Source organism: Paroedura picta, chromosome 10 (genome assembly GCF_049243985.1).
Source record: "Paroedura picta isolate Pp20150507F chromosome 10, Ppicta_v3.0, whole genome shotgun sequence".
In the NCBI taxonomy this organism is placed as follows: domain Eukaryota; kingdom Metazoa; phylum Chordata; class Lepidosauria; order Squamata; family Gekkonidae; genus Paroedura; species Paroedura picta.
Window position 1 is genome coordinate 48875805 of NC_135378.1, and position 24686 is coordinate 48900490.

At 39.5% G+C, this 24686-nt stretch overlaps 1 protein-coding gene across 2 annotated transcripts in view; it reads right to left on the reverse strand.

Moving 5' to 3' along the window:
• Window positions 1–400: 400 nt before the first annotated feature.
• Window positions 401–24686, reverse strand: part of GUCY1B1 (guanylate cyclase 1 soluble subunit beta 1) — a 48871-nt gene continuing 24585 nt past the window's right edge. For both annotated transcript variants that reach the window (XM_077300033.1, XM_077300032.1), the window contains exons 5-14: window positions 21525–21722; window positions 13608–13838; window positions 11667–11783; window positions 10688–10821; window positions 8698–8895; window positions 7177–7414; window positions 6070–6210; window positions 3927–4081; window positions 2959–3085; window positions 401–2127 (exon numbers count right to left, since the gene is read on the reverse strand). In XM_077300033.1, coding sequence (XP_077156148.1) covers window positions 2104–2127; window positions 2959–3085; window positions 3927–4081; window positions 6070–6210; window positions 7177–7414; window positions 8698–8895; window positions 10688–10821; window positions 11667–11783; window positions 13608–13838; window positions 21525–21722 — 1563 coding nt within the window. In that variant the 3' untranslated portion in view covers window positions 401–2103. The remainder of the gene's footprint in view (window positions 2128–2958; window positions 3086–3926; window positions 4082–6069; window positions 6211–7176; window positions 7415–8697; window positions 8896–10687; window positions 10822–11666; window positions 11784–13607; window positions 13839–21524; window positions 21723–24686) is intronic.

Here is a 24686-nt window from a genome sequence, read left to right on the forward strand (position 1 = left end):
GGTCAGTACCTTCTACCTGTGCAGCAGACTGTAGGATAAGATTGTGTTCCCTTTGTAATAAAAAGTACAATATGTGTGCATATATGCATACACACAAACACTGCAAAAGTGGAACAAAGAGTCCTGCAAAAGTGGTGATAGAAGAACCATACACCACTTTAAGTGCCTTCCCTACTACTTCTATAGAACACTGAAATACAAACTTGCAGCAAAAGGAATATGGCATATAATCTATGAGGATCCGGTTGCTTCAGTTAATGAATTATAGAGTCCCATTGCTGCAAGACCTTCAAAAACTTTAGATCTTTCTTTTCCAGCAAGTGGGAGGTCTGCATGTTTACACTGAATTTGAGATCAAGACATGGCTTGCAAAACACATAAATAAGGCAGACTCTATACATAAGATCAGGGATAATGTGTATTTATTATATCAGCTCCAATATTAAGATGTACTTTTTTCACTGAAAAAAAAAACCTTCCAGAGATCAGTAGGAAAAGCCCATAATTTAAAATCTTGCCTTGTACACAATAACATAAAACATTTATACATATATTTTGTGTTGATTATATATACATATACTAGTTGCGACAATATTTATACATAACATTTATATGTACATATATATTTATACATGTACATAGTGGTATCTTATAAAGACAAAGATTAGTCATAACAATAAACTAATAATAGACAATATTCCTACAGTTCATCTAAAAAACCCTCATTAACCTTGACAAATCTAGAGCTCAAGAGCAATAACCAGAAGTTCATAAAAATATGAACGTTGTTTATATGGCAGTTGTATTGACACAAGTCTACATGGAAGGACACAGGATGAATCGGAATAATCAAGGGTCTTAATATACTAACAGATCTCCCCCTCCCCCATTTCAAGCAATAAAACAAGCATATTTCTGAAAATTAGAACAAATCAAGTATTTCACTGGCAACTGTTTCAGGCAGCTTTGTCTGAATTCTGGAAAAGTACAAATATAGTAGAGAAGAAGGACTGAATCATGGCTTCCTACCCCTGCACATTCATCCAAAAGTTTGATCAAGGTGCCATGTGTGGTTCTGTATATACAATTTGGGAGGGGGGGGGGTGGCCCAGTCCATGCCATGATGGCTTTACCATCATATCTGTACATTATAACAATGTCTAGATTAATGGAGGACTTGTGGATTTCAACAGGCCAACCTGATTTGGGGATAAATCTGGTCAGTCTCAAGGCCCAAAAACTGTGTTTGATTCTGGCACGTGAACTAGATTTGTTTGGAACTATTCTCATAGATAAACACCACATGGTCCCTCCCCAATAATATCATCATGCATGATATTAAAAAGTTGTCTGGCAGCATCTCATGTATCAGCTACACCACTATTAAACTGTTAAGAGAAAATGGAGAGAATGGACTTAGAATAGGAATTTGCACACATTTACAAGCAGTACATAACATTACACAAGCTAACCTTCTTTTCTGTGGAAGATGCATATGTTGAATCAGCAGACAGCCAACACATAGGAAAAGAGCAACTGACAGTGCACTGAAGCTGGCTTCTAGATGAACTAAAATATTTCACAATAGTAGACAGATGGATTAGTATAGTTAGTGGAAATCAGGGAACCAAATCACTCTCTTAAAAATATCAAGGCTCTGAGCTCAGGAGTATTCTGCTTGGAATTTATTTTTGTTCACAAACCATTTTGAGTCACATTGCCATCAATATTGTGATGATTGGTCACTAGAAAAGGCAATGGGAAGCACATGGCAGTATATACTACATCAGGGGTGGCCAAATCTGGCAGGGGCACATGGTAATTGTAGTCCACAGACATCTGGAGAGCAACAGTTTGTCCACCCCTGCACTACATTAACATGTTTATCTTGAATCACATCTGAGGGAACATGACCACAGCAGAGATATTACAATATCAAAAGCTGAATGAATAACAAAAAAGCACCCAGTCAAAAAAATGTTAAAGGTTGAGAACAGAGATACAGCATGTAGCATGAGCAGCAGCATCTAATTACTACAAGCATGAGTTAGTAACAAGACCAGTGTTCCACCCTGTTCGATGTCCTCTTGGGCTTCTCTTGGCTTAGTTAACATCATGCGCCAACTCCTTGAAGGCATGCAAGAAAAGTTTTGAGAAGTGAGGGACTGGATTTGTGGAAATCATGGATAACAAGTATAACAAGTATTCTGTTGTATTACAAAACAATTGGAGCAATGCTCAGGGAGGCAGTGTTCAGAGTAAACATGAGCATGAACCACATGACAAGCCAAAATTTGTGCAGAATTCCGGATGGACTGGGGCTCAGATAACAATGTTTGACATGTACATGGTCTCCAAAGAAATTTCTGAGCTTTTGGGTGCAGCCTCAGATTGTTTGAAAAACAAAACCCACCAACTTTTAGCACAATTAAGTCAGTTATATGGGCTAAACGGTTATCAGAATTAGTGTGAGGCAAACAGTGAATTTGAATCTGAAATCTTAAGGTGCAAAGAAAAAATGTAACAGAAACTATACCAAGGGAAGGTTTTGAATGGTGGCCAGGGTTTGAAAGGCTGTAATAAGTGAACAGAAGGTGATAATACTGACCTATTCTATGCTACAGCTAACGGCAGACAATGTAAATTACCAGTTCTAATCAAGAGGGAGGGCAGAGAAGTGTGGTAAATATTTAAACACTTGGCACTTTCTCAAGGACATTTTGAAACACAAAAACCAGTTTCTTGCAAATGCCATGAACACCAGGGACAAATACCAGACATTAATCTGCTGTCAAGATAGCAAATATAATAATGCAACTTTGTTTTTTTCTTTTAAAAAATGGCTCATTACTTCACGGGAACATTAAGTTTTACAAGTAAAACAGCTCTAGTCATTTGGATCATTTGTTCATATTTATGTCTTGCATTTTTTTAAACAGATCCTTTCATTAGTCATACCTCTGTCTCTGTGCACTTTCTGGACAAAAACCAAACTTGCATTGGTTCTTTTTTTCCCTTCATTGAAACAGGTCCTCTGTGCTCCAGATGGAATTGTGGATCTGAATTTTCAGGAGTCATAAGACATCTGCAATAAACAATAATTGTTCAGGAGCAGATCTTGTTAAACCAAATAACAGTCACTATCATTCAAGAGCAGCAACTTGTTCTTGAGGAAACTGCTGAGTAATGACAAAACCTTAAAATAAATGATCCTATCACAGTTCACTAGAGAATCTGAAAATGACTATCTTCAATGCCCGCAGCAGAGATAAGCCTGAGAAGGGTGAAAGGATGACACAAAGACTCATGATGGAATTAAAACAAATCCATCTCTTTATTAAGTCCAGGTTCCCCAGATTTGACATGGACTACAGTTGACACTGACAGCCTGACTATCATGTCTATCCCATGTCCAAGTAGTCCAGCCCATTGTGGTTGGGAAAACTGGGAAATCGCTAGGAGGAAACCAAAAATCCTTGAGTCTGTATGATTCCTGGATAAACTTTCTTTCTGGTTTTGATAATTTGTTCATTACTTCCAAATCAAAGAACATAGGTGGGGAGAGCACAACAAGGTACTCCATATTGTCTAGTTCCCTAGGGCAGGTATAATATGCGAAGGAGTCTCCCCAATGAATGCAAAGCTGACTGGACAGCAGGGTAATGATGCAAAGGGCAACAGGGGTGCTGCAGGGAAGAGTCAGCAACCCAGCTTTCCCTCTGTCACCCCATCCATATCAGATACAAAAGGCTAGTGATTTGTTAGAATAATTACTCCTAGTAATGCAGCTGGTTGATCAACTTGCAGCCAAACCCCTGAATGAGTTGCCTGGCAGCTGATGCAACCCCTTGCTCTCACATATAATTTAACAGCAGTTGCACAGAAATAGGTTGCATCAATCAGTACATTTCAGTCTAGTGTCATACCTGTACGTATATTCAGAAACATTGATCTTCCCCTTTTCTCCAGTGGTTTCTGTTCGGCTTGTTAGGTTAACTGTGTTTCCGAAAAGGCAATAACGCGGCATCCTTTGACCAATGACACCAGTAACTACTTCTCCTGTATGAATGCCTATTGTTATCTTTAAATAAAATGGAAAAGAAAATAACGCCAAGTGGATTTAAAAGCAGGGCATACAATATAGAAGACTTCAGATGTTATACCCATGATAATAAATTTCAAACGTCCTTACTCGGACAATTATCAGAACGCCTAATAAGTATTCATAATTACTACTTAGGTTTGTTAAGACATATGGTTCACAATAGCGTAGAACTAGTATAAATTAGAATACTGTACTTCATAGAATCATAGAGTTGGAAGGGGCCATACAGGCCATCTAGTCCAACCCCCTGCTCTACTTCAATGACTGTATCAATTATGATGGTGGATATGCCACCACAGACACTCACTTGAAAAAAAGATGCACTTTCTGATGGTACTTAGACAGCCTACAATTACAGTTTTTTGGGGGGGGAGGGGCTACACAACAGAAAAGCCAACTAATTAATTTGGCAATGGTAGGATGTGGTATCACTGTAGAAAATTCTCTACCAAGAGGCTATTAGATTATTATTGCTCCACTTCCTGTTTGATTCATGAGAATAGGGAGACTAGGGAGGCATGTTGACAAGCCCGAATCTGCCCATACTCTGTCTCCATTTTCTTGCCAAAGCCATAAAAAATCATAATCCACCTCCCAAATAAAGATCCCTTCTGAATCCCACCACCACTACACAGACTGAACCCCAACACACGGAAAGCAGATAGTATGACTTGCTTGGTTCAATGGACCCCCAAACATATCAGGGCCCATGCTGCTGCAGCCCAGTTTGTTTCTATAGCCAGACTAGTGTAAGGTAACATTTAACCATATACCCACTGTCTAAATAGAAATTGAGCAAACAGCTACCTAAAAAGACTGGCTTTCCCTAAATTGGGAGTTTACAGGAAAATAGCCATTTTTTCTTCTTTTTATAATTCGGTGATCTTCTGGCTTGTTTTTAAAGATCTGTCCTAGAATTATAACCTATTTTGGAAGACTGGCAGATTGCCACTGGTAAGAAAATTTCTGAAAACGTAAGGGCATTTACCCTTGCAAGATGCTCCGTCTTGCCTTCAGCTCTTGTAGAGGGTCGCTATAAGAACATCCCCCTAACACTGAGACAATGTTTTTGTGGGAGTGGCGAAATTGATACAAGAGAGCATATATCGTTCCCCTGCCCTGTTTATGTAGACAATCGTAGCAACTTGATTGAACCACTCCTTAAAAGTTGCCAGAACATCATGATGTAGATCGAGCAAAGAGGCTGCTAAGTGATGAGTCCCCCCAGGTGACAACTCAGCTGGCTAAGTTTTGTGCCACCGCCATAAAAATCCGATGCTCTAAAGTAGCATAATTTTAAGTTCTATTTTATTATCTGTTTTAAACTGCATTATAACAAATGACCATATTCTTTTGGTCTTTTATGTATTAACTTTCATACAACTTGGTCTGAACGACTGTAATAAAGTTTGAACTGAACTGAAAATGTAAGGAACACACACATATGTGTGTGTGTGTATACACACACAGGCAGATTGCCACTGGTAAGAATATTTCTGAAAATATAACTAACACAAAATACAGAAAACTAACAAGATGTATGACAGTGCAGAACTAAACTACTACTACTACTACTACTACTACTACTACTACTACTACTACTACACACACACACACAAGACTGCCAGATAGAGAAAGAAGAACAAAGAATTGACATTTTGGAAATATAATACAGATCTAATAACCTGAACTTTAGAGGCATACCAAGACTTTGGGAGACCAAATTTGGAAGAGAGCTTTCATGAACTGCATCAAGATTTTACATTATCCAATGACCTTCAATGGCCAAGTGGGCATTTGGAACCTGTGGCCCTAGTCTAATGCTAAATGCAGTGGCATCAGGTGTTATGTAACTGAAAAATGTTATGTTTATCTATCTGCCTAGAATGCATTTGGAAAGTCCTGGACTGAAAAAACACACAGATAAAAATCCCTCAAGAGGTAAACTATTGTCATTTACTAACCTGCACGGACTCTCCATCAACTTGGACCTGTCCAGCAATTTCCATCATATCCAAGGCTAAGTGGCAGATTGAACGGGCATGATGAATGCATGGCTCTGGTAAGCCACTTACTGTCATGTACTTGTCTCCAACTGTCTCAACCTAACAGAATATAAAGGTGATAGTTATTCTGCTTTGTTGATTATATGGTATGCATTTGCATTATCACTTCTGATATCTGAAAAACAGCTAAGGACATTATGAAGGCAAGAAACCCTTTCCTATTACAGAGTCCAACATGACCCCTATAAATTGTTTCCTCTGAAAAAGGACCAATTCCCAATCTTCCCAATTCACCACAAGTCCCAATCTTTGGCAAGTCTACAAAACTACAGAACAATGTCTCAATGTCTCAATAATTAATCTCTAGAGTCAGCCACTAGCAGACAACCATCCAAATAAAGGAATATATAGCAGCCCTTCGAACGAAAGTGGGCGATTATTGGTGCTAAACTCTGAAAATACCCTGGGTGCTGGAATCAAACCAAAGGGCAAATCAATGTACTGGAACACCCACTTCCCACTAGAAAATTCTAAGAATTTCCAGTGTTAAGGATCGATAGAAATGTGAAAGGAAGCATCATAGAATTATGGAGTTGGAATGGACCTCCAGGATCATCTAATCTAACCCCATGCACAATGTAGGAAATTCACAACTACATCCTTCAAGTCAATCATAATAAACCAACAGTTGAACTTTAATAATCATAAAATTGAAGGACAAGAAATGATGTAGAACTTAGAAAAGGGCAGAAAAATATTCAAATTCTAAGATCCAGAATAGATCTAACTCCCTCCCCCCTCTTTAAGGACCATGGTGAACAGATTGTTACATAAACAGTACAAAATGAGGCTGGAGGGGGGGAGATGGGAGTATGCTGTCCAGGATGTTACTGTGTTTACCTGGTTCCATAATAATAGTGGTATTTAAGTCAACATTAGATCAGTTATGTATGGCATTATTATTTATAGATGGGCCTGTCAGTCAAACATGAAAATACTATGTATGGTTTACTTGACTGAACAATGTATTTTGGAGAAATGCAAAAATGGAAAATGTGCACTTACTTTATAGACAAAGGGATTCCTTCGTGAATCAGTCAGAATATCAAATCTGGTGTAAATATCATTTAAAAGGTTGACAATTTTCATGGCACCTTCTCCAGAGGCATGTTTGCTACAGAAAGCATTGAATCCCACAATGCCACTAAAAAGTATGGTTACATTATCATAACGCTTTGCTGGCACAGGTCGTTTGTGTCTCAGTTCATTGGCCACAGATGGAGGAAGTACAGAATACAGCAGCCTACACAATATGAAAAAGTAACAGCAACCAGGGAGTGGGGGTGGGAAGGAGTGAAGAAAAAGAGAAAGATGAATTTCTATGTCAGTACAATTGCCTGTACAACAGTACAACTGTTTATTTATTACATTCATTTCTACCCCAGCGTTTCCCACAATGGAGACTAAAAGCTTATGTCAATCTCCTTGCATCCATTTTATCTTCACAACAAACCCTGTGAGATAAGTTAGGCTGAGAGAGTGTGACTTGTCCAAAGTCACCCAGTGAGCTCCCATGGCATGAGTTTTGTTTCAAAACCCAGGTCTCCCAGTTACTAGTCGGACACTCTTATTCAGAATGTTAATGATTGATTTTATAATCCTCAAATAGACACTAGTTTGCTTCAGAATATTTCCTAGAGTAAACAAAGGTTTAAAGAAGTGTACCAATATTATCAAACCCTTAAGGCAAAATTTAGCATGTATAAAATGACTGATTTCATTGATGGCATTGCAAATGTGTGTAAAATGTCATTATGGAGGAGAATGGGACAAAGCAGCATAACTTTTTCTGGTTGATTTGAATTAGATAGCCAACTGCTGTCTTACAGGACTGAGAGCAGCATGTTAAAGGGACTGTTGCCTGCAAGTAAAGAGAAGCAACATTGGGAGGAACATACTTTGCAAAAAATATATATTTAAAAAAACCCTTTAACTATCTAGAATGACAATTCTATTTTCCAGCCTAGAATATAAATGATTTCAGTGAGATGTAATTTTTAAAAATCGTTACCAGCTCTATACCACAATAGAACAGATGGACAAAGTGTTGCATTCCAATGATGAAGCTTAAGGTACACCTAGACATTCAGATTTATTACAGATGTTCTAAACCAGCAGCTTTCCTATGTTTATGATGGCAAAAATTATTTGGTAATTTTGGTAATTAAACCAGATAAAATTGTGCTACTCTGAAAGGTCAAATAATAATGTTATAAAGTTGGGGGAGATAAGTTATGTGCCATTAAATCAAAATTAGCATCCAAGACTAAGCCATAAAAAGTTAATTAGATGGGGGATGGGGGGCAGAGTAAGATCAGAAATAGATATAATAATTTAAAAAGTGGGAGGGAAATTTTTCAAAGAATAGTACATGAAGTCTTCAGAATCTCATGAGTACATCAAAACATTTTACACAAACACTGTTTGGAAGTCTTCAAGTACAGGACAGCAAAACATTTCCATTCCTTTAAAACTGCCTCCCTATTAGAACTATTTTGTGATATTGCTTCTTATTAGGAGACTTACGTATCTGTCTTTTTTTTCTCATCTTCCAGTGCTCTTAATGTGTGCTGAAGCCTGTCTGTTAGTATTTCTAACTCTTGAGTCAACTTGTATTCCTCTCTGAATTGCTCCCCCAGAAGTACTAAGTCACGAGTTGCATCATGCAATGGAATATCACTCAGGTATAGCCCTCTTCTTGTTAAGTCATCCAAATTCATCACACTGCAATAAAGAGAAGTCATCAAAGGCAATATGAGAAAACTATGGAATAAACCATATATTTATTTAAAACATGCATTAAAAACTGGTTAACAGTATTTTAAAATTGGCAAAAAATAGCCATGTTTTTGTAACTCATACAGTACACAGCTGTGCTGTACTGACACAGATTACTATGTTGAATCCATACAGCTTTGTCCAAAATAATGACAGGTATTTGAGGGACCACTTAACTAACTATAACCCTCCCAAAGGACATTACGATCATCCAGTTCCAACAAACTGATGATCCCTGGCCCTAAAGAAGTACGTCTGGCCTCAAGCAGGGCCAGGGCCTTTTCAGTCCTGGCCTCGACCTTGAGGAAAGAACTCCTGGAAGAGCTGCAGGCCCTTCAAGAACTGGTTCGGTTCTTCCACCAGGCATTTGGTGGGGCCAATGAACATCATGATAACTTGAACAAAAACATTGATGGGCTCCCTCTATATGGCTGTACCCCCCTGAAACCAAAAACTGAAGGCAGTAATATCTGATGGCAAATCAGCTGGTATGTTCGATTATAAAGGTTTTAATGGTTTTATGTTTTAATTTAATGCTATTTATAGATTAACTGTACACATAGGAACCTATGTGATTTAAAAATGATGGAAGCTTGCAGGAAGGGGTCAGGTATAAATCCCAATGTAATTTTTGCAAGGTGCTATTACCAGTGAGGAGAAATGTGGGAGGAAACTGAGGTGTGAAATTATGTTTTGTGATATACTGTGCAAGATCTTACCACTCTGGGTGCAGAAGGTGTAACTCTCCTGCATTCATTGCTGCAGCTCTTTCTGACTCCTGGAGGGATAACCTGGTGGTCACATGACTCACAGCTGAGCAAGTTTGGAAGTGGGAGCAAGGAGAGATAAGGAATGGATATTGTTCCTCCTTTTTGCAATAAGCCCAGCTCCACTGAGGGGAGGAGACAAACTTCATTCCCTCATGGCTTTGCCCTGAGGCAGATCTAGCAACCCCAAGAGTGATTTTTATAGGGACTGGAGATTGCTGCAGAAAGGAAGGGGAACATGGGAAAGCACCATGTACTTTCTGCATCTGACCATAAATATTATGTTGTAGGGGTGTACATTTGTTTTGCTGTTTGCTTAATACATTTTTAGACCGCCACTCCCAAAACAACCAGCTTGCAGTGGTTTACATAAATCTAAAATTCCATAAAACAATAAACAATTCAGCTATATCCAATCAAAAACAAATAGCAAAAGAATATCTTATAAATATTTTCTGGTCATTCATTCATCCAGATATAGATAGTATTTTTTCAGCCATTGGAAATATAAGAGTCTCAAATATTTGGGATTTTTGGGACCACTAGATAGCAAAAATTAATGGGTATTTTTAAAGGGATTGAAGTCTCTTTAAACATATTCCAGGTGATCTTGTGGCTTAGAGAAGGTGTTTATAGGAACACCCTCAGAGATCACTTGCAGCTTGCAAAAGGCATTTAAAGAGACCAGGTTCCCTTTAAATGCCTTTTTCCCCAATAAAACCAATACAGGTTGGGGTACATTCCTTGGGGGCCCATAGAATTGGACTCCCTGGTCCAATCTTTTTGAAACTTGAGAAGTTTTTTGAGGAGGAAGCAAAGAGTATGGCAGTCCCTTTTTTTCTGAACTACAAGTTCCTCCCTCAATGGGCTTAAATTATTATGGCAACAAAATGACTTTCTGGTAATGTTTTAGTCCAACTATCATTATGGTCACAATGCAACTATCACATCCACATGATTTATTTGCTTACCTTGGTGAACAAAGAAAGAGGATACTATCTGCCTCAGGTAAGTAGATCATTTGACCCTTAAGACGTAAGCAGCTAATTTCTGTACCAGTTAGTTCATCTTCACATTCCAGCTTTTCCACATCCAACAGCCCTTCCTTGTAAAGAAAAAGGTCATAACTGCAACTTAAATATGGTCTTCCTATACCCACAGTCCATTTTACTATCATCTACAGTAAAATGCATTTTTTATTTCTGTTATTTCCTCCCTGAACCCCAAACAGAAATATCTCAAGAAATACTTGAAGGGTTGTCATATAGAACATGGAACAGTTTTTTTCTTTTGTCTGAGAGGGTTGGACCAGAACCAATGGGTTGAAATTAATTCAAAAGAATTTTTGGCTAAACATCTGGAAGAAGTTCATGACAGTTCCTCAGTGGAACAGGCTTCCTCGGGAGATGGTGAGTTCTCCTTCTTTGGATGTTTTTAAGCAGATGCTAGATAATCTGATAATCTGATGCTAGATAGTCTGACAGAAATGCTGAAATGCTGATTTTATGAACTTGGGCAGATTGTGAGTGGGTGGGCAGGAAGAGATGTGTCAGCATAGTGCAGGGGGTTGGACTAGGTGACCCATGAGGTACCTTCCAACTCTATTATTCTATGATTCTATCTCTTGTGGCCCTTCCTTGCATACCCAGGGAATTGCTAATTGCCGTTGTGGGCTGGTACGTGAATTTCCTCCAGGCTAGGCTGGATACTGGAGATTTTTGATGCAGGAATCACTTGGGCATGAAAGTGGAGTCACTGTGGGTGGGCAGATAATTGTGAGTTCCTGCATTGTACAGGGGGTTGGACTAGACCCCGGAGATACCTTCCAATTCTATGATTCTATGATTCTGCGTACCAAAGGAATAATTTCAGTGTCTTGTAACTACTGTTCATCCAAATACAGCATGATTACTAACTAAAAAAAATACATGTGGACTTTGTTTAGGTTACCTTGCTCCTCAATACAAAGACAGTATTGATATGCGAGAGGATTCCATGGAAACTTATATCAATGTGAGGTCGAACCAAAGAAAACACTGACAAGAGATTGCAGTATCCCGGTTGGAGCTAAAACATAAACAGATAAATTTTGCTTTAAAGGCCTAAAATTACTTCTGCTCAGTAATGCACATTTTGAATATATTTTGCTTTGCTAAAATTATTGCATTAATAGAATTCTTAAGGTGTTTCTTCGTACATTATTGGATTTCATCTTTTACAATTGTGCAACATATTTTAAAAAGGGAACTCAGAATTCAAATTTAGTACTCTCATATTTATACATTTGCTCATTTAAAGTTGCAGATTTTACAGACTTTTCAAAGTCCTGCTTCGATGGTAATTAATCCAGAGTACCAGCTCACATACATCATTCACACAGCATGGATTTGTCTCCAACAGGTCCTCCAACAGACCAACCTGGTTTCCTTCTCTGTGATGGGATAACTCAGTGGTTGTTTACCTAGATTTCAGTAAGGCCTTTCACAAGGTTCCCCATGATGTTCTCATGGGTAACCTGGAGGACTGTAGACTGGATTTTTGGATGGTTAGGTGGATGGGGAACTGGCTAGATAGCCACACCCAAAGAGTGGTTGTCACTGGTATTTTATTGGAGTGGAGGGAGGTGAGCAGCTGAGTGTTCACTACTGGGTTTAGTACTTTTCAATATTTTTTATCAATGAACTGGACAAGGTAGGGGGATTCATTAAATTTGTGGATGACATCAAATTGGAAGGAGTAGCGAACACCCCAGAAAATAGAGTTCATTGAGATCAGAACATGCTGGAAAAGTGGGTGAATTAGAACAAGATGCAAGTCAATAAGAAGTGTAAAGTTCTATAGCTGGGTCTCAAAAATGAGAAGCAAGCACACTGGTTGAGGGACTTGGGAATGTTCAGCCTGGAGAGGGGACATGATAGCTGTCTTTAAGTATTTGAAAGGCTGTCACTGAGAGAAGGGCAGAGAAAGTTTTCTGCTGGCAGCAGAGGATAGGAGCCGCAGTAATGGGTTTAAACTACGTGGAGAATGATATTGGATAGATACAGTCACAGTAGTTCAGCAGTGGAATCGACTGACTAAGGAGGTGGGGAGCTCCCCCTCACTGACAGTCTTCAAGCAGAGGCTGGGCAGATACTTATCCTGGATGCTTTAGGCTGATCCTGCATTGAGCAGGGGATTGGATTCTATGATTCCATGAACCCAGCATGGATTCTACTTGTTGAACTGTATACCAGGGCCAAACTATATGCCATGGTGTCCACAGGTCTGACCTCGGGTTGTCAAATTCCAGGAGGCATCTAGAAATATCCCACTATTACAATTAATCTCCAGCTGACCAACAACAGTTTCCCTGGAGAAACTTGCTGCTTTGGAAGTTGAACTCCATGGCATTATAACCTGCGGAAGTCCCTAAACCCTGTCCTTCCCAGCCTCTGTTCTCAACATGTTCAGGTATTTCTCAGACTGGCAACCCTAATCCAACCTTTTGATGCTACTATTACTTTACACCTCACCATGATTGGACCCAAAACATGACAGGATCCGGCACTTGTCCCCCCGCCCCTCACTTTTTCAGTGCCAAAATAGGGGATGTTTCAGCTCTTGAAAAGGCATGTGTAGAGGACACAAGATCTCCAGATCCTTCTATGCTTCAAATCCAATCATAGCATTTTAGATGAGTTATAAAGAAAAATCTAGCTTCTTATGTCTTCATTCAGACTGTGGGGGGAAAGGCTAGTAGAAGGAAAATTTGTATAGTATTTCCCAAAAGATATGTGAAAATATATAAAAGGCATTCTCATTAAATTTTGCAGAAGTAAAACCAAGTAGAACAAAAGTTTAAAAGTCATACTAAAGTAGAGGGTTGAGAGAAAAATAAAAACTGCATCTTACCTGAGGAAGGACCCTATAAATTGCATTGCCACATTGGGTGACAACAAGATCTCTATCAAATATGATATGAAAAGGAAACGCCTTGCAAAAAGTATAAGGACTGATGCGAGACTCTTGGGTACCATTCTCTTCAAATCTGTCCAGGTCTTCATAAAAATCCTCTTCTTTAGACTCCTTCTCCTCAATTAAAAACTGAATGTGATCACATTCTTCGTTCCTTTGCTGAACAACCTACGCACAATAAATAAAAGATGGACAATGATTTTTAGCCGCCTTTACTTACATTGCAGTAGTTATTTTATTGCAAGAAATAATGATGATCACAGCTACTTACACTTTTTGCCACTGGGTTTGAAATACAGAATGAGACTGAACTGAATCTGAATTGCTGGATCCCTGTACAGAGCTAGCCTCATGTAGAAACCCAAATGCTATGACATCATTTTCTATTTGCTCTTTTTCCAAAGTAAGGTTTGGGTTCCTCTCTACTCCAAGATAGCTTTCTAATCATCCTATGAAGTAGGTTAGGCTGAAAGAGTAAGAGTGAATTGGTATTGTTGTCTAGGGAACTTCATGGCAGAGTGGGGAATTGAATCCCATGTCACTCCGGTCCTGTATGACACTCTAATTACTGCACCCCATGGACTCTTTTGCCCATCACTAGTCCTAATAATGTAAGTCTTGCCTCTTTAGGTCATCTTGTGGTCAGTTATTTTAGAGAACCATTTTCAATATATTGCCTTTCAAGGAGTTTTATACAGCAGAACCAAGAAACGAGATTAAATTGCATCACATGACTCACCAACAGTACCACTTTATCATGTATACAATAATATATAAGGGGAATGATTCCCACAATATCCAGAATAAAAAGCAGTTTATGGGTTTATATGGGATGATGAAAAATGAATGTAAAGCAAACAAAAATAACTCCATAGCACATAAAAAAGAGTCCAGTAGCACCTTTAAGACCAACAAAGATTTATTCAAGGCGTGAGCTTTCAAGTGCAAGCACTCTTCGTCAGACTTGCACTCGAAAGCTCACGCCTTGAATAAATCTTTGTTGGTCTTAAAGGTGCTACTGGACTCTGATTTTATTGTGCTACTTCAGACCAACACGGCTACCCATTTGAATCTATCCACAACACATAGTCTTATCCAAGCATTCACTTATGCAAGAGGAAATACTTCGGCGTGCACTGATTTCCATCGTGGCCACAACTAACTGTGCAACATCAAAGGATCTGACGCTCTGGGAGAGCTATTTTGTGGACTCCAAGAAACTGTAGATACTAGGGGCAAAAAAATGGTGATTGCTGCCACGTATTAAAAGTTCCTACTCTTGTGCAAAAAGATTATTTTGATCCCAAGCAGTATTGTTCTTGTTGCTATGGTAATTGTACTGTTGCTTTAAATGCAAACAGTAGTCTAGGGCTCTTAGAAATTAAATAATAAACCTGCTCCAAAATTCATTAATGAATGAGTATTACCTATGCTTCACTACTGTTTAATTGAGAGATTGAGTAATGTATGTTCATGGTATTCAGTACAACCATAAACACATATTTGGAAAGATACCTCTCATCTAGCAAAGATGTAGAAAAGCACGCAAATGTTTCTAAAGTCCTTTTAAAGGCTAAAATTTCCTTATCCGGCAGACTGCATTCTAATACTGATATTCATAGGGTACCTGATGCTAAGACAGAGAACATTCTCAGTGACAAGACTTAATACAGGAATATGTGAGATCTGCAGTGACCATGATTCAGAAGCAGGTAAAGAGTATCCTGCAGGGAGCACCAGAGATGATGCGTACTTAGCATAGTTAGGTTAAAGGTAAAGGTAAAGGTATCCCCTGTGCAAGCACTGAGTCATGTCTGACCCTTGGGGTGGCGCCCTCTAGCATTTTCAGCATTATAGTTAGGTTAGGAACTTCCTAATTGATCGTTTATGCACTGGGAACTTCACTGCCCCAGCTCCCATGCAGGAGCACAAATCTGGAGCAGATGAGGTGCACCAGGCCAAATGCTCTCCTGTGTGGGTACAGGAAGAGGTGGGGCAACCTGCCACAACTAAAACTCTAGCCTACAGCCTGGCATGAAACTCCCAGTGCATAAACAGTCATTGGAAGTTCCTGCTCCTTTGAGAAACCTCCTCTCTGCTTGCCTCCTGAACAGAATGACTGCAGAGAACAGTTAAGTCAGGACTTTCTAATTGCCTCTTCCTATGCATAGTTGTTTTTCTTCTTAACAACACTATTTTATTCTTTTAAGCAGTTTGGTGCATCACTCCTTTTGCAAATTTAAACTTTGCCAACACTTAAGAGTCCATGAAAGTTTGTAAATTTAACATGATTGAAAATATTTATCTTGAACAGGCAGCATATGAATGAATTAAAATCTCTTTCCATCCTTTGACCTTCCCCCATGAAGCTACTACAGAATAATTCTGAAGCTATAAAAGGGGAAAGCTTGCCCGGTCTAAAAACCTTTGCCTAAAACAACCTAGCATCCCTCTGCCACTCAACTCATGACAAGAACAAAACATGACTTACGTTACAGCAGTCTTCACTGCCTGACAAAACCAGGGTGCTGTTCGATTCAGAGCTATGCAAGGCCCTAACCTTTACAGAATGAATACAAGTCAATAACAGCACAAAATTACAGCTACAGACCTGATGTTAATAACATGGATATCAGACTCTGCACAGTAAGGTAAATGTGATAAACCGGAAGAGCAAACGAATCAGTCAAAAAACTGACAAAGCTCAGATGAAAACATTTCTACTCTGTTCAATCTACTCTGCATCAGTACAAAAAACCTTATCTACATTGATATAAGCTACCCTATAGCAGGCACAAAGGGGGTACTAGCATAAGTCTCCTTGCCAGAATTGGATAGCATCAAGAAAATGAATCAGTAAACTAAGCTCCTTCACAGGAGCACAGGAGTCCACTTAATTCTGCAACCAATCACAGCACACAATCAGCAGTACAGATGCCCCAGCAGGCCACCCCTGTCTCAGATAGCAAGCTATGTGGTATTTAGCTGCATAATTCTAGCCTCATATTGTGCATTCTTACAACACTCAAATGGGGACTAGGGTTGGGTGATGGGAATTCTGGAGAAAGCACATTTTACTTGAATAATTAAGGCTGGCAATGAACACAAGAAGACCATATGGTCTGCTCAGAATGCTACAGATATGCTGTCTCAGGGTATAACCACTAGAAGGAAACTTCTACTGTAACTGGGGATGCAAGGACAAAGGACCCCATAAGGTAAGCAGCTTAAACACCTGCCTGGGAAGCCTAAGCATTTTCCCTGAACTCTTTTATCAAAGCTATGGAAGCTGTGTCTTCAATCTACTCTGAATTAGTACCAAAAAACACTAATTACATGCAAAATGATGTAAGAAAGTGTGTCTGTCCTTCCTGGTGCCGCCCTTGCTACCTTTTGTTTGTGCACTGAAGGCACGATGACATTACAAAGATAAGTTGTGACTGAATAGTATAGACTGGCTCCTTGATGCATTGTTGACCTGCCACTGCATGATTGATAGGTAACTGCAATAATGCCATGGACTTCAGTGGTATCGGTATGTTCTCTGCTCCTTAGGAAATCTAATACTTCTTTGCTTTCTTCCTATGGGAAAGTCGAGGCTCTAAACTAAGCCAGCTTCATGGCTGCTGGCATGCAGCAGGACCACAGGATTAGTCTAGTAAATGAAAGAGCATCAGCAGAAGCAACACAGCTGGGAATAAAGTTGGATTATTATCCCCACCCCCACTGCAGGCCTAGTGAGCAAGTGACGTCAGCCTATCATGTCTACGAACTCCTTCACCATGGTAACAGCTGTTAAAATCAAGACAAATCACCCTTCTGCTTGGCTACAGGAAAGGTCACATCAATAAGAAAGGAAAGCCAATTTTGCAAATGGCTTCATACTACATAGCAAAACACCCAATTTAGGATTTTTTATAACCAGGAGTCCTTTTAACATTCTTTCCTGCCACATTCATTTGGGCATAAAAAACTTTGCCTGTTCTATATTCAAGCTATGAGGTCTATATGTCCCCAACACAATCTTTCGCAAGGGTAGCATGAAATCACTTGCTTTCAATGAACAGCAGACATGGAAAGGAGGCAGAATTCTTTCATTCCACAGGATTCTGCAGCATAGCGTATGTGTGTGCCAAGTTCTTTTTTTTTTGGGGGGGGGGATCATCATACATGAAATAGTGGTGCTAGTTAAGGCAGACACAGGGATTTTATCTGCTAAGAGTAAAGGAATACCAATTAGATTTGCAAAGGACTTTATGCCTCTGGCTGGTACAACTGGAACAAAGCTCTTGAGCTAAATTTAGCTCAGTGTGCAATTACAGAAGTTTAGATCAATGGCAGCTTTTTTTTTAAGGCAGAGCACTAACGAAAAGCTTCATAACAATGGGTGTCCTTTGATGAAACAATGCTATGAGCACAGTAAAACTACTGTGCTCATTTGATAATTCTTAATATAGATGGGAAAGCTGAATTAAGATAACTGGACACTATGTTGATAAATTCAAGTACATTGCCGTGTTGGACACTAAGTTTTTATTAATAAAGGTGTAATAAAGGTGTATTACCAGACCTGTTGGATCAGACCAAATGTCAATATTGCACAGCAATTAGTTTCACACCAGTTACCCTTGAGGATCCAAACACAAGGCACAGAGGTCAAAGACTTCCCCTGATGCTTCCTTCTACCCTTGGGATTTAGAAGTTCTGCCTCTCTGAATATGAAGGTTCCTAATAACCACTGATGGACCTATCCTCCATGGGACTGTGGTTCAGTGGCAGAAGACTTGCCTGGCATGTAGAAGGTCCCAAATTTAATCCCTGGCATTTCCAAGTAGGAGGTGATATGAAAGACCTCAACCTGAAAGCCTGGAGAGCCCGTGCCAGTCTGAGAAGATAGGACTGATTCTGATGGACCAAGAGTATGATTTAGTATAAGGCAGTTCATGTGTTCATTCTTATCTTAACCCCCCTTTTAAAGCCATCCATGTTTGTGGTTATCACCACATCCACTGGCAGTGAATTCTGGAATTCAATTACTCAGTAAGAGTATAAAAATATCTATCCTCATCTCGGAAGCTAAGTAAAGTTGGCCCTGACAAGTATTTGGATGGAAGAGCTCCAAAGAATAACAGGGTGGTGACATGGAGGCAGGCAACAACAAACTGCCTCTGACTCTCTCATGCTTTGAAGACAGGGTTTTTTTTTTTTACTACAAAAAAAGAGAGAATTTCCTTTTGTCCTGAATTTGTCTGCACATCAATTTTACTGGGAGAGGGAGGGAAAGTTCACTTTCTCCACCCCATGCATAATTTTATAAACTTCTGTTATGTCCCCTGTCAGTTATCTTTTTTTCTTATGTCCAGTCTCAGGCTCTTTAGACTTTTTTCCTAGGAAAAGTGGTCCAATCCCTTAATCATCTTGGTTGTCCTCTTCTATACTTTCTCTAGTTCTTCAATATTCTTTTTGAGATTTGGTCACCAGAACTGCACACAGTGCTACAAATGAGTCTCACCATAGATGACTGCAAGGGAATTGTTATATTCACCATTTTATTTTCAATTCCTTTCCTAAAAATGCCCTGCATGGAGTTTGCTTTTTTCACTGCTGCCCCATGGTCTATGCAAGTGCCACCAGGCTTGTGCTTGCTTGGGTTAAATGGTGGTGCTTTGAAGAGAGGTTAGTGTTCCCATTAATCACAGAAAGCAATTTCCAGAAAGACAAACAGATTTAGTCAGTATTCAACCAGAATAGAATAGAACGTTGACTGAGCCAGTCCACCCTTTTGCTTGTTATCCATTCCTGCAGCTGCTTTTCTTCCTTCTTCCTGGAACAAAATGTGACTGAAGTCCTAAATGATCTAGGAGCTTCAGGGTCAGTGATCCTTCAGGGTCAGTGATCCTTGAACAAAAAGCAGTCATACTGAGCTGTGAATCAGTTCAGGACCACAGTATGGGAAAGGGATTTTTCCCACTTTCACTCTCCCTAACTTAAATGACTCTGCAGGGCTGCTATTTTCCACCTTTGGGTAAACCATACAGGCACACATATGCTGCCTATTTTTTTTCTCAAGGACCATTTATACACTGAGAACTTTACTGCCCCAGCTACCGTGCAGGAGCACAAATCGAAGGCAGATGAGATGCACCGGGCCAAATGCTCCCTCATGTGGGTGCGGCAAGAGGTGGGGCAACGTGCCAAGACTAAAACTCCAGCTTGCAGCCTGGCATGACATCTCCAGTGTGTAAACAGTCAAGCAGAGCAATTTCAAGGCTGTTTTAGTTCAGGACAACAGAGGAGGCGTTACCCACCTCCTGACAGTGCAAAAGTGAACTGGGCTGCTATACGGCTACACAGGAATAAGGCTTGGAACCTACAATTATGGAACTTCCACCTGAAATCCCATGGTCACATCCCATTTGGTCATGATTTCAAGATGAGTTGCAGAGGGATGATTTGGTGCTTTAAAGCTATGTTATGCAGCCACACATTTCCACGTGAAATTTCTTTCTTTGCTTGGAACTGTTTTATAATGTTCCATGAAATGTGGAGGGAAGATGTTACAGATAGCAAACTCCCTTGTGAAGGAACAGGATGGCACCCACAAGTCAAACATAGCTTTCTGAAACAGGATAACTAGGATTGTGTAAGTTCTGAGAGTGTTCATTAAAAGCTAGTTTAATTTCTCTCCTCGTTGTCCAATTTTTTCAAATAGTCCTGAGTAATAAATAAATTAATACAAGTTCAAATTACTCCAAGTTCAATGATCTGAGGGGTTTTTTACCTTTATTATAGTACATAACACAAGAGCTTGAAGTATTAAGCATATCTTGACTTCTACATAATTTGTGTATTTGTGACATGGATTTGATGTAATCCTAGGTTATCTACTGCAATATATGATCCTTCTATTATGGAAGGTTTGGATGCAATAGATCTGTCTAATTCCTCTGCTTTGGCATATCATGCCCTCCTCTTGACTTCTCTCATACACGATACACTATAATTTAGCATGACCACAGATATTATTTTACAAGTACTAATCTGTTAGGAATCACTGAGATTTTAGATACGTGCTCCTTCCTTCATTACTTTCTGCACTAGCACCTCTTTTTACCAAGAAACAAATCAATCACAGATACCTATGAGGCAATGTGTGTCCCTGTAAAGGAATGTGTTGCAAATAAACCAACACATTTCTTTAAGTAAGTAGTAATAAAATGATGGTTGAGAAGGAAAGGTTTAAAAAGCATTTTATTGTAACTGTTTTTCTTCCTTTCAATAAATGTAACACCTGCACAACTTGTATTAGCACAAACAGTACTTCTAAGGCAGAGTGGTTAGAGTAGATAGCATTCTTCAGTCAGAACAAAACTTGTCAAATACACCATTTCCCCATGATACATGAGAAGAGGGAACTATTATTCTATTTGTGATATCTGCAATAAATTATCATGTTAATTTATGTGCCAAAATCAAAATTGATTTTTTAAAATCCAGATTGTAGTCTAAATTAACCTGTTTCAGAATGGTGCCCAGTGGGATCCCTGTTGATAAGCTACCAGGCTATGTCATGTGTATTCGGGAGACAGGAGCAAACAAGAACACTATAAGTTGCAATCACAACAACATAAGACAGCCAGTGGTCCTCTTGAATAAAGAATTATACTGGTATAACACTGGCCAACACTAATATTTTAACTATAGTAAAAGAGTAATAAAGATGAAGCAACATCGTCATGCTCTTTTTTAACCAAAGGCAAAACAACACTTCCCCTCCAAGTCTCTTGTAGGAAAATGGTATTAAAGTATGATTTGATACCTGTCAAACTTGGGTGAGGATACACTAAAACTTACCTTCATGTCAATTTCTGTGCCATGGATTTGCTGAGCAACTGTTTTGATGATTCCAATGACAATGTCTTGGAGGCCTTCTCTTTCTGAATAGTAATGTAGAATGAGACCCTTTCCTTTTTCTGCATCAGTGCACCTAAAGGAAGGGGCACGCATCCCTGGGTATATCGTAGCAAGATGGTCATGCAGAGCGTCAAGGTTCTGCAAGGAGATTAAGTCAAATGTTAGAAATGAATTTTACAGTATTTCCATTATAGAACCTAAGTCTGTTTGAAGACCTGTAAGGTATCTGCTAATATATGTTTAGTTCCCCTTAGTATGGATAGATGCAGCCCAGCTGCCTAAAACTGCTAACATTATTAAATCTGGATTTGGAAAACAGGAAACAAATTTTGACTGCCAATTCATTTTTTCACACATGTCTACACATGGATACTGAAGGGGGATAATGGCAATGTAACAGCCTGTGGAGAAAAAATATCCTACCAAATTCAACTTTCCATCAATCATTACTATATTTTCCAGTATATTTCTTCTGCATTCTCTAATGCCACATGGTTATTTTTTCAGTCATTGTTTGGATATCTCTTTAAAAACATACTAAGGAACAAAGATGTTTGGAATGTGCAAGCTGTATCATGCCCCTTCACTTCGTATCTGCAGATCCTTAAAGTTTTGGAAACAGCTTGAACTTTGTTTCCTGTTAGTGATGAAAAGATTCAACAGCTGCCTCTTCTCTTGGGAGGTCTCCAAAAGAAATGGGTGTCTTGTAAATCAATTATTTAGTATGTAGTCAGCCTATAGTGTCATTCTTGGCTTGGTTAACATTTACATATTTATTGCTCGATATTTATATTCTGGTTGAGTGGACAGTTATCAAAAGCCAACATGCTAATTCTTTTCACAATCCAGGGTATATTTGGAAGACACATGATACAGCAATCGTATCCAGGTCTCGGTTTGAACTGGAAGAGAAATCTCTTGGGATCCTCTTTATGCTGCTTGAATTTCCATAATGAGAAAAGGCAGGATATAAATAATATGTTTTAATGTAACAAACTAGGAGGGCACATAATGAAGCTGCCAAATGTCTGAGACAGCAACAGAGATGGTAATGTGGCTACAAGGCAAAATGTTCTGGGTATAACTCAAAACATATGAGTGTATTTGGCTACATCCATGATGGGGTGGACAATAGAAAGATATCACTGCCACTGAGGATTACCAACACCTGTCTTAATGGTAGATGTTGAATGGGTGACTTCAGCAGGGGCAGATATATGGTAGATAAATGGTCCCTTTCCTTCAGATAACTTTTTATAATTTATTTTTATATTTACAAAATGTACACCAGATCTTTCTGCCTTCATTAGGACCACCCAGATGACAGATTAAAAATATATTGTGAGGGTTCTGGGATGCACAGGATGTATTTATTTATTTATAAATGTAAAACAGATAAAACAACACAGATGGTGATTACATAATCCCATATTATGCCCCTATCTTCAGTCATCTGTTCCTGGCTGTGGCAACTAGATGTAAAGTGGAGGCGATGGTAAGCCCCCTCCCAGAGAGTACAGAACATTCAAGAATGGGGAAGGACCTGCTCTTATCACCCAGTATTCGGCCCGGCCTCAACCAAAAGCCTAGTGGAAGAGCACCATCTTGCAGGCTGTTTGGAATCCAGAGCATTCTGACAGATCAGTACAGCCAATGGGAGTCTTCTTTCTTTGGATGGTCTCCTCTTGTCTTCCAAGGAGACCCTTTCAAAACCTCTGCTAATCCAAAGCCTTTGGCCTCCATCCCAAATTGAGTTTCTTCTATATTTTGTCCTATTTTCCAGCTTTTCTTATGTTTTCCTCTATTGTTGTCACTGATAACTTGCTGTTTCTCTTTCCCATCTCTATCTCTTCAATCTACCCCTTTGCCTCAACCTCTGCTCCTTCCATACCCTCCTTCTCAGTCTCCATTTCAGGTTGTTATCCCAAATCCACTCCAAAATTGCCTCTGTGCATTAGTTCAGGATTTCTACAGCCTATCTAGCATTGGCCAGAGGAATGAGACCGAGCTGAATGTCATCCACATATTAGTGACAACCCAACCCAAATCTTCAGATGACCTCATGTCTATAGGGAACAAGATGGAGGTTTGCAGCCCCTCTCCCACAGGCCAAGGGGCTGAGCAGCAAAACCCTGGCACTACCTTATGAAACTAACCATCCAGATAGGACAGGGACCATCAGAAAATGATGCTTCCTAGACCCAGCCCAAATAGGCAATCCAGGAGATCATTATGATACTGAACATTCCTGAGAAGTCCAGGAGAATCAATAGAGTCACACTTCCCTTGCTTAACTCCTAGTACAGATAATCCATGACAGAGACAAAGGCTGTCCATAATCAGGCCTGAAACCAGACAAGAAAGAAGAAGAGTTGGCTTTTATACCCCACTTTTCACTACCTGAAGGAGCATCAAAGCAGCATACAATCACCTTCCCTTTCTCTCCCCACAACACCCTGTGAAGTAGGTGAGGCTGAGAGAGCTCTAAGAGAACTACTCTGTGAGAACAGCTCTAACAAAATTGACTAGCCCAAGGTCACCCATCTGGCTGCACATGGAGGAAGAGTGGGGAATCAAACCTGGCTCTCCAGATTAGAAGCCTACTGCTCTGAACTGCAACATCAAGCTCGCTCTGCAAACAACAATTTACTGCCCTTCACCTCATCATCACTTACTACTGGGTTGGGGTAAAGTCCTACAGGGTAGTTTCCCATATAGCCCTCATATAGCCAGCTCAATTTAGTCCATCCTGAATTTAAACCTTCCTCTTGCTTCTTATAACTATTGCCCTCAGGTGTGTTTAGCATCAACCAGAATGGAGAATCTGGCTGGAGAATAACAACCAAGGCATATTCCCCTTGAGAAGCAGAACAATATTCATTACACAAACAGGGCTTACAGTGGTTTTAAATTCAATGGAAATAATACAGTGCTTGTTTTATTAGCAGTTATTAAAGAAAAAACTGGGAAAATATGTTCCTTCTGACACAAAATCTCTCCTGTGTATCCTTACTAAAAGCAGTGGAAGTATGCATGCAGACAGAAACAATTTTTCTGTCACCTTTACAGAACCACAGAGTTTATACTGAACCTGGAGGGAAA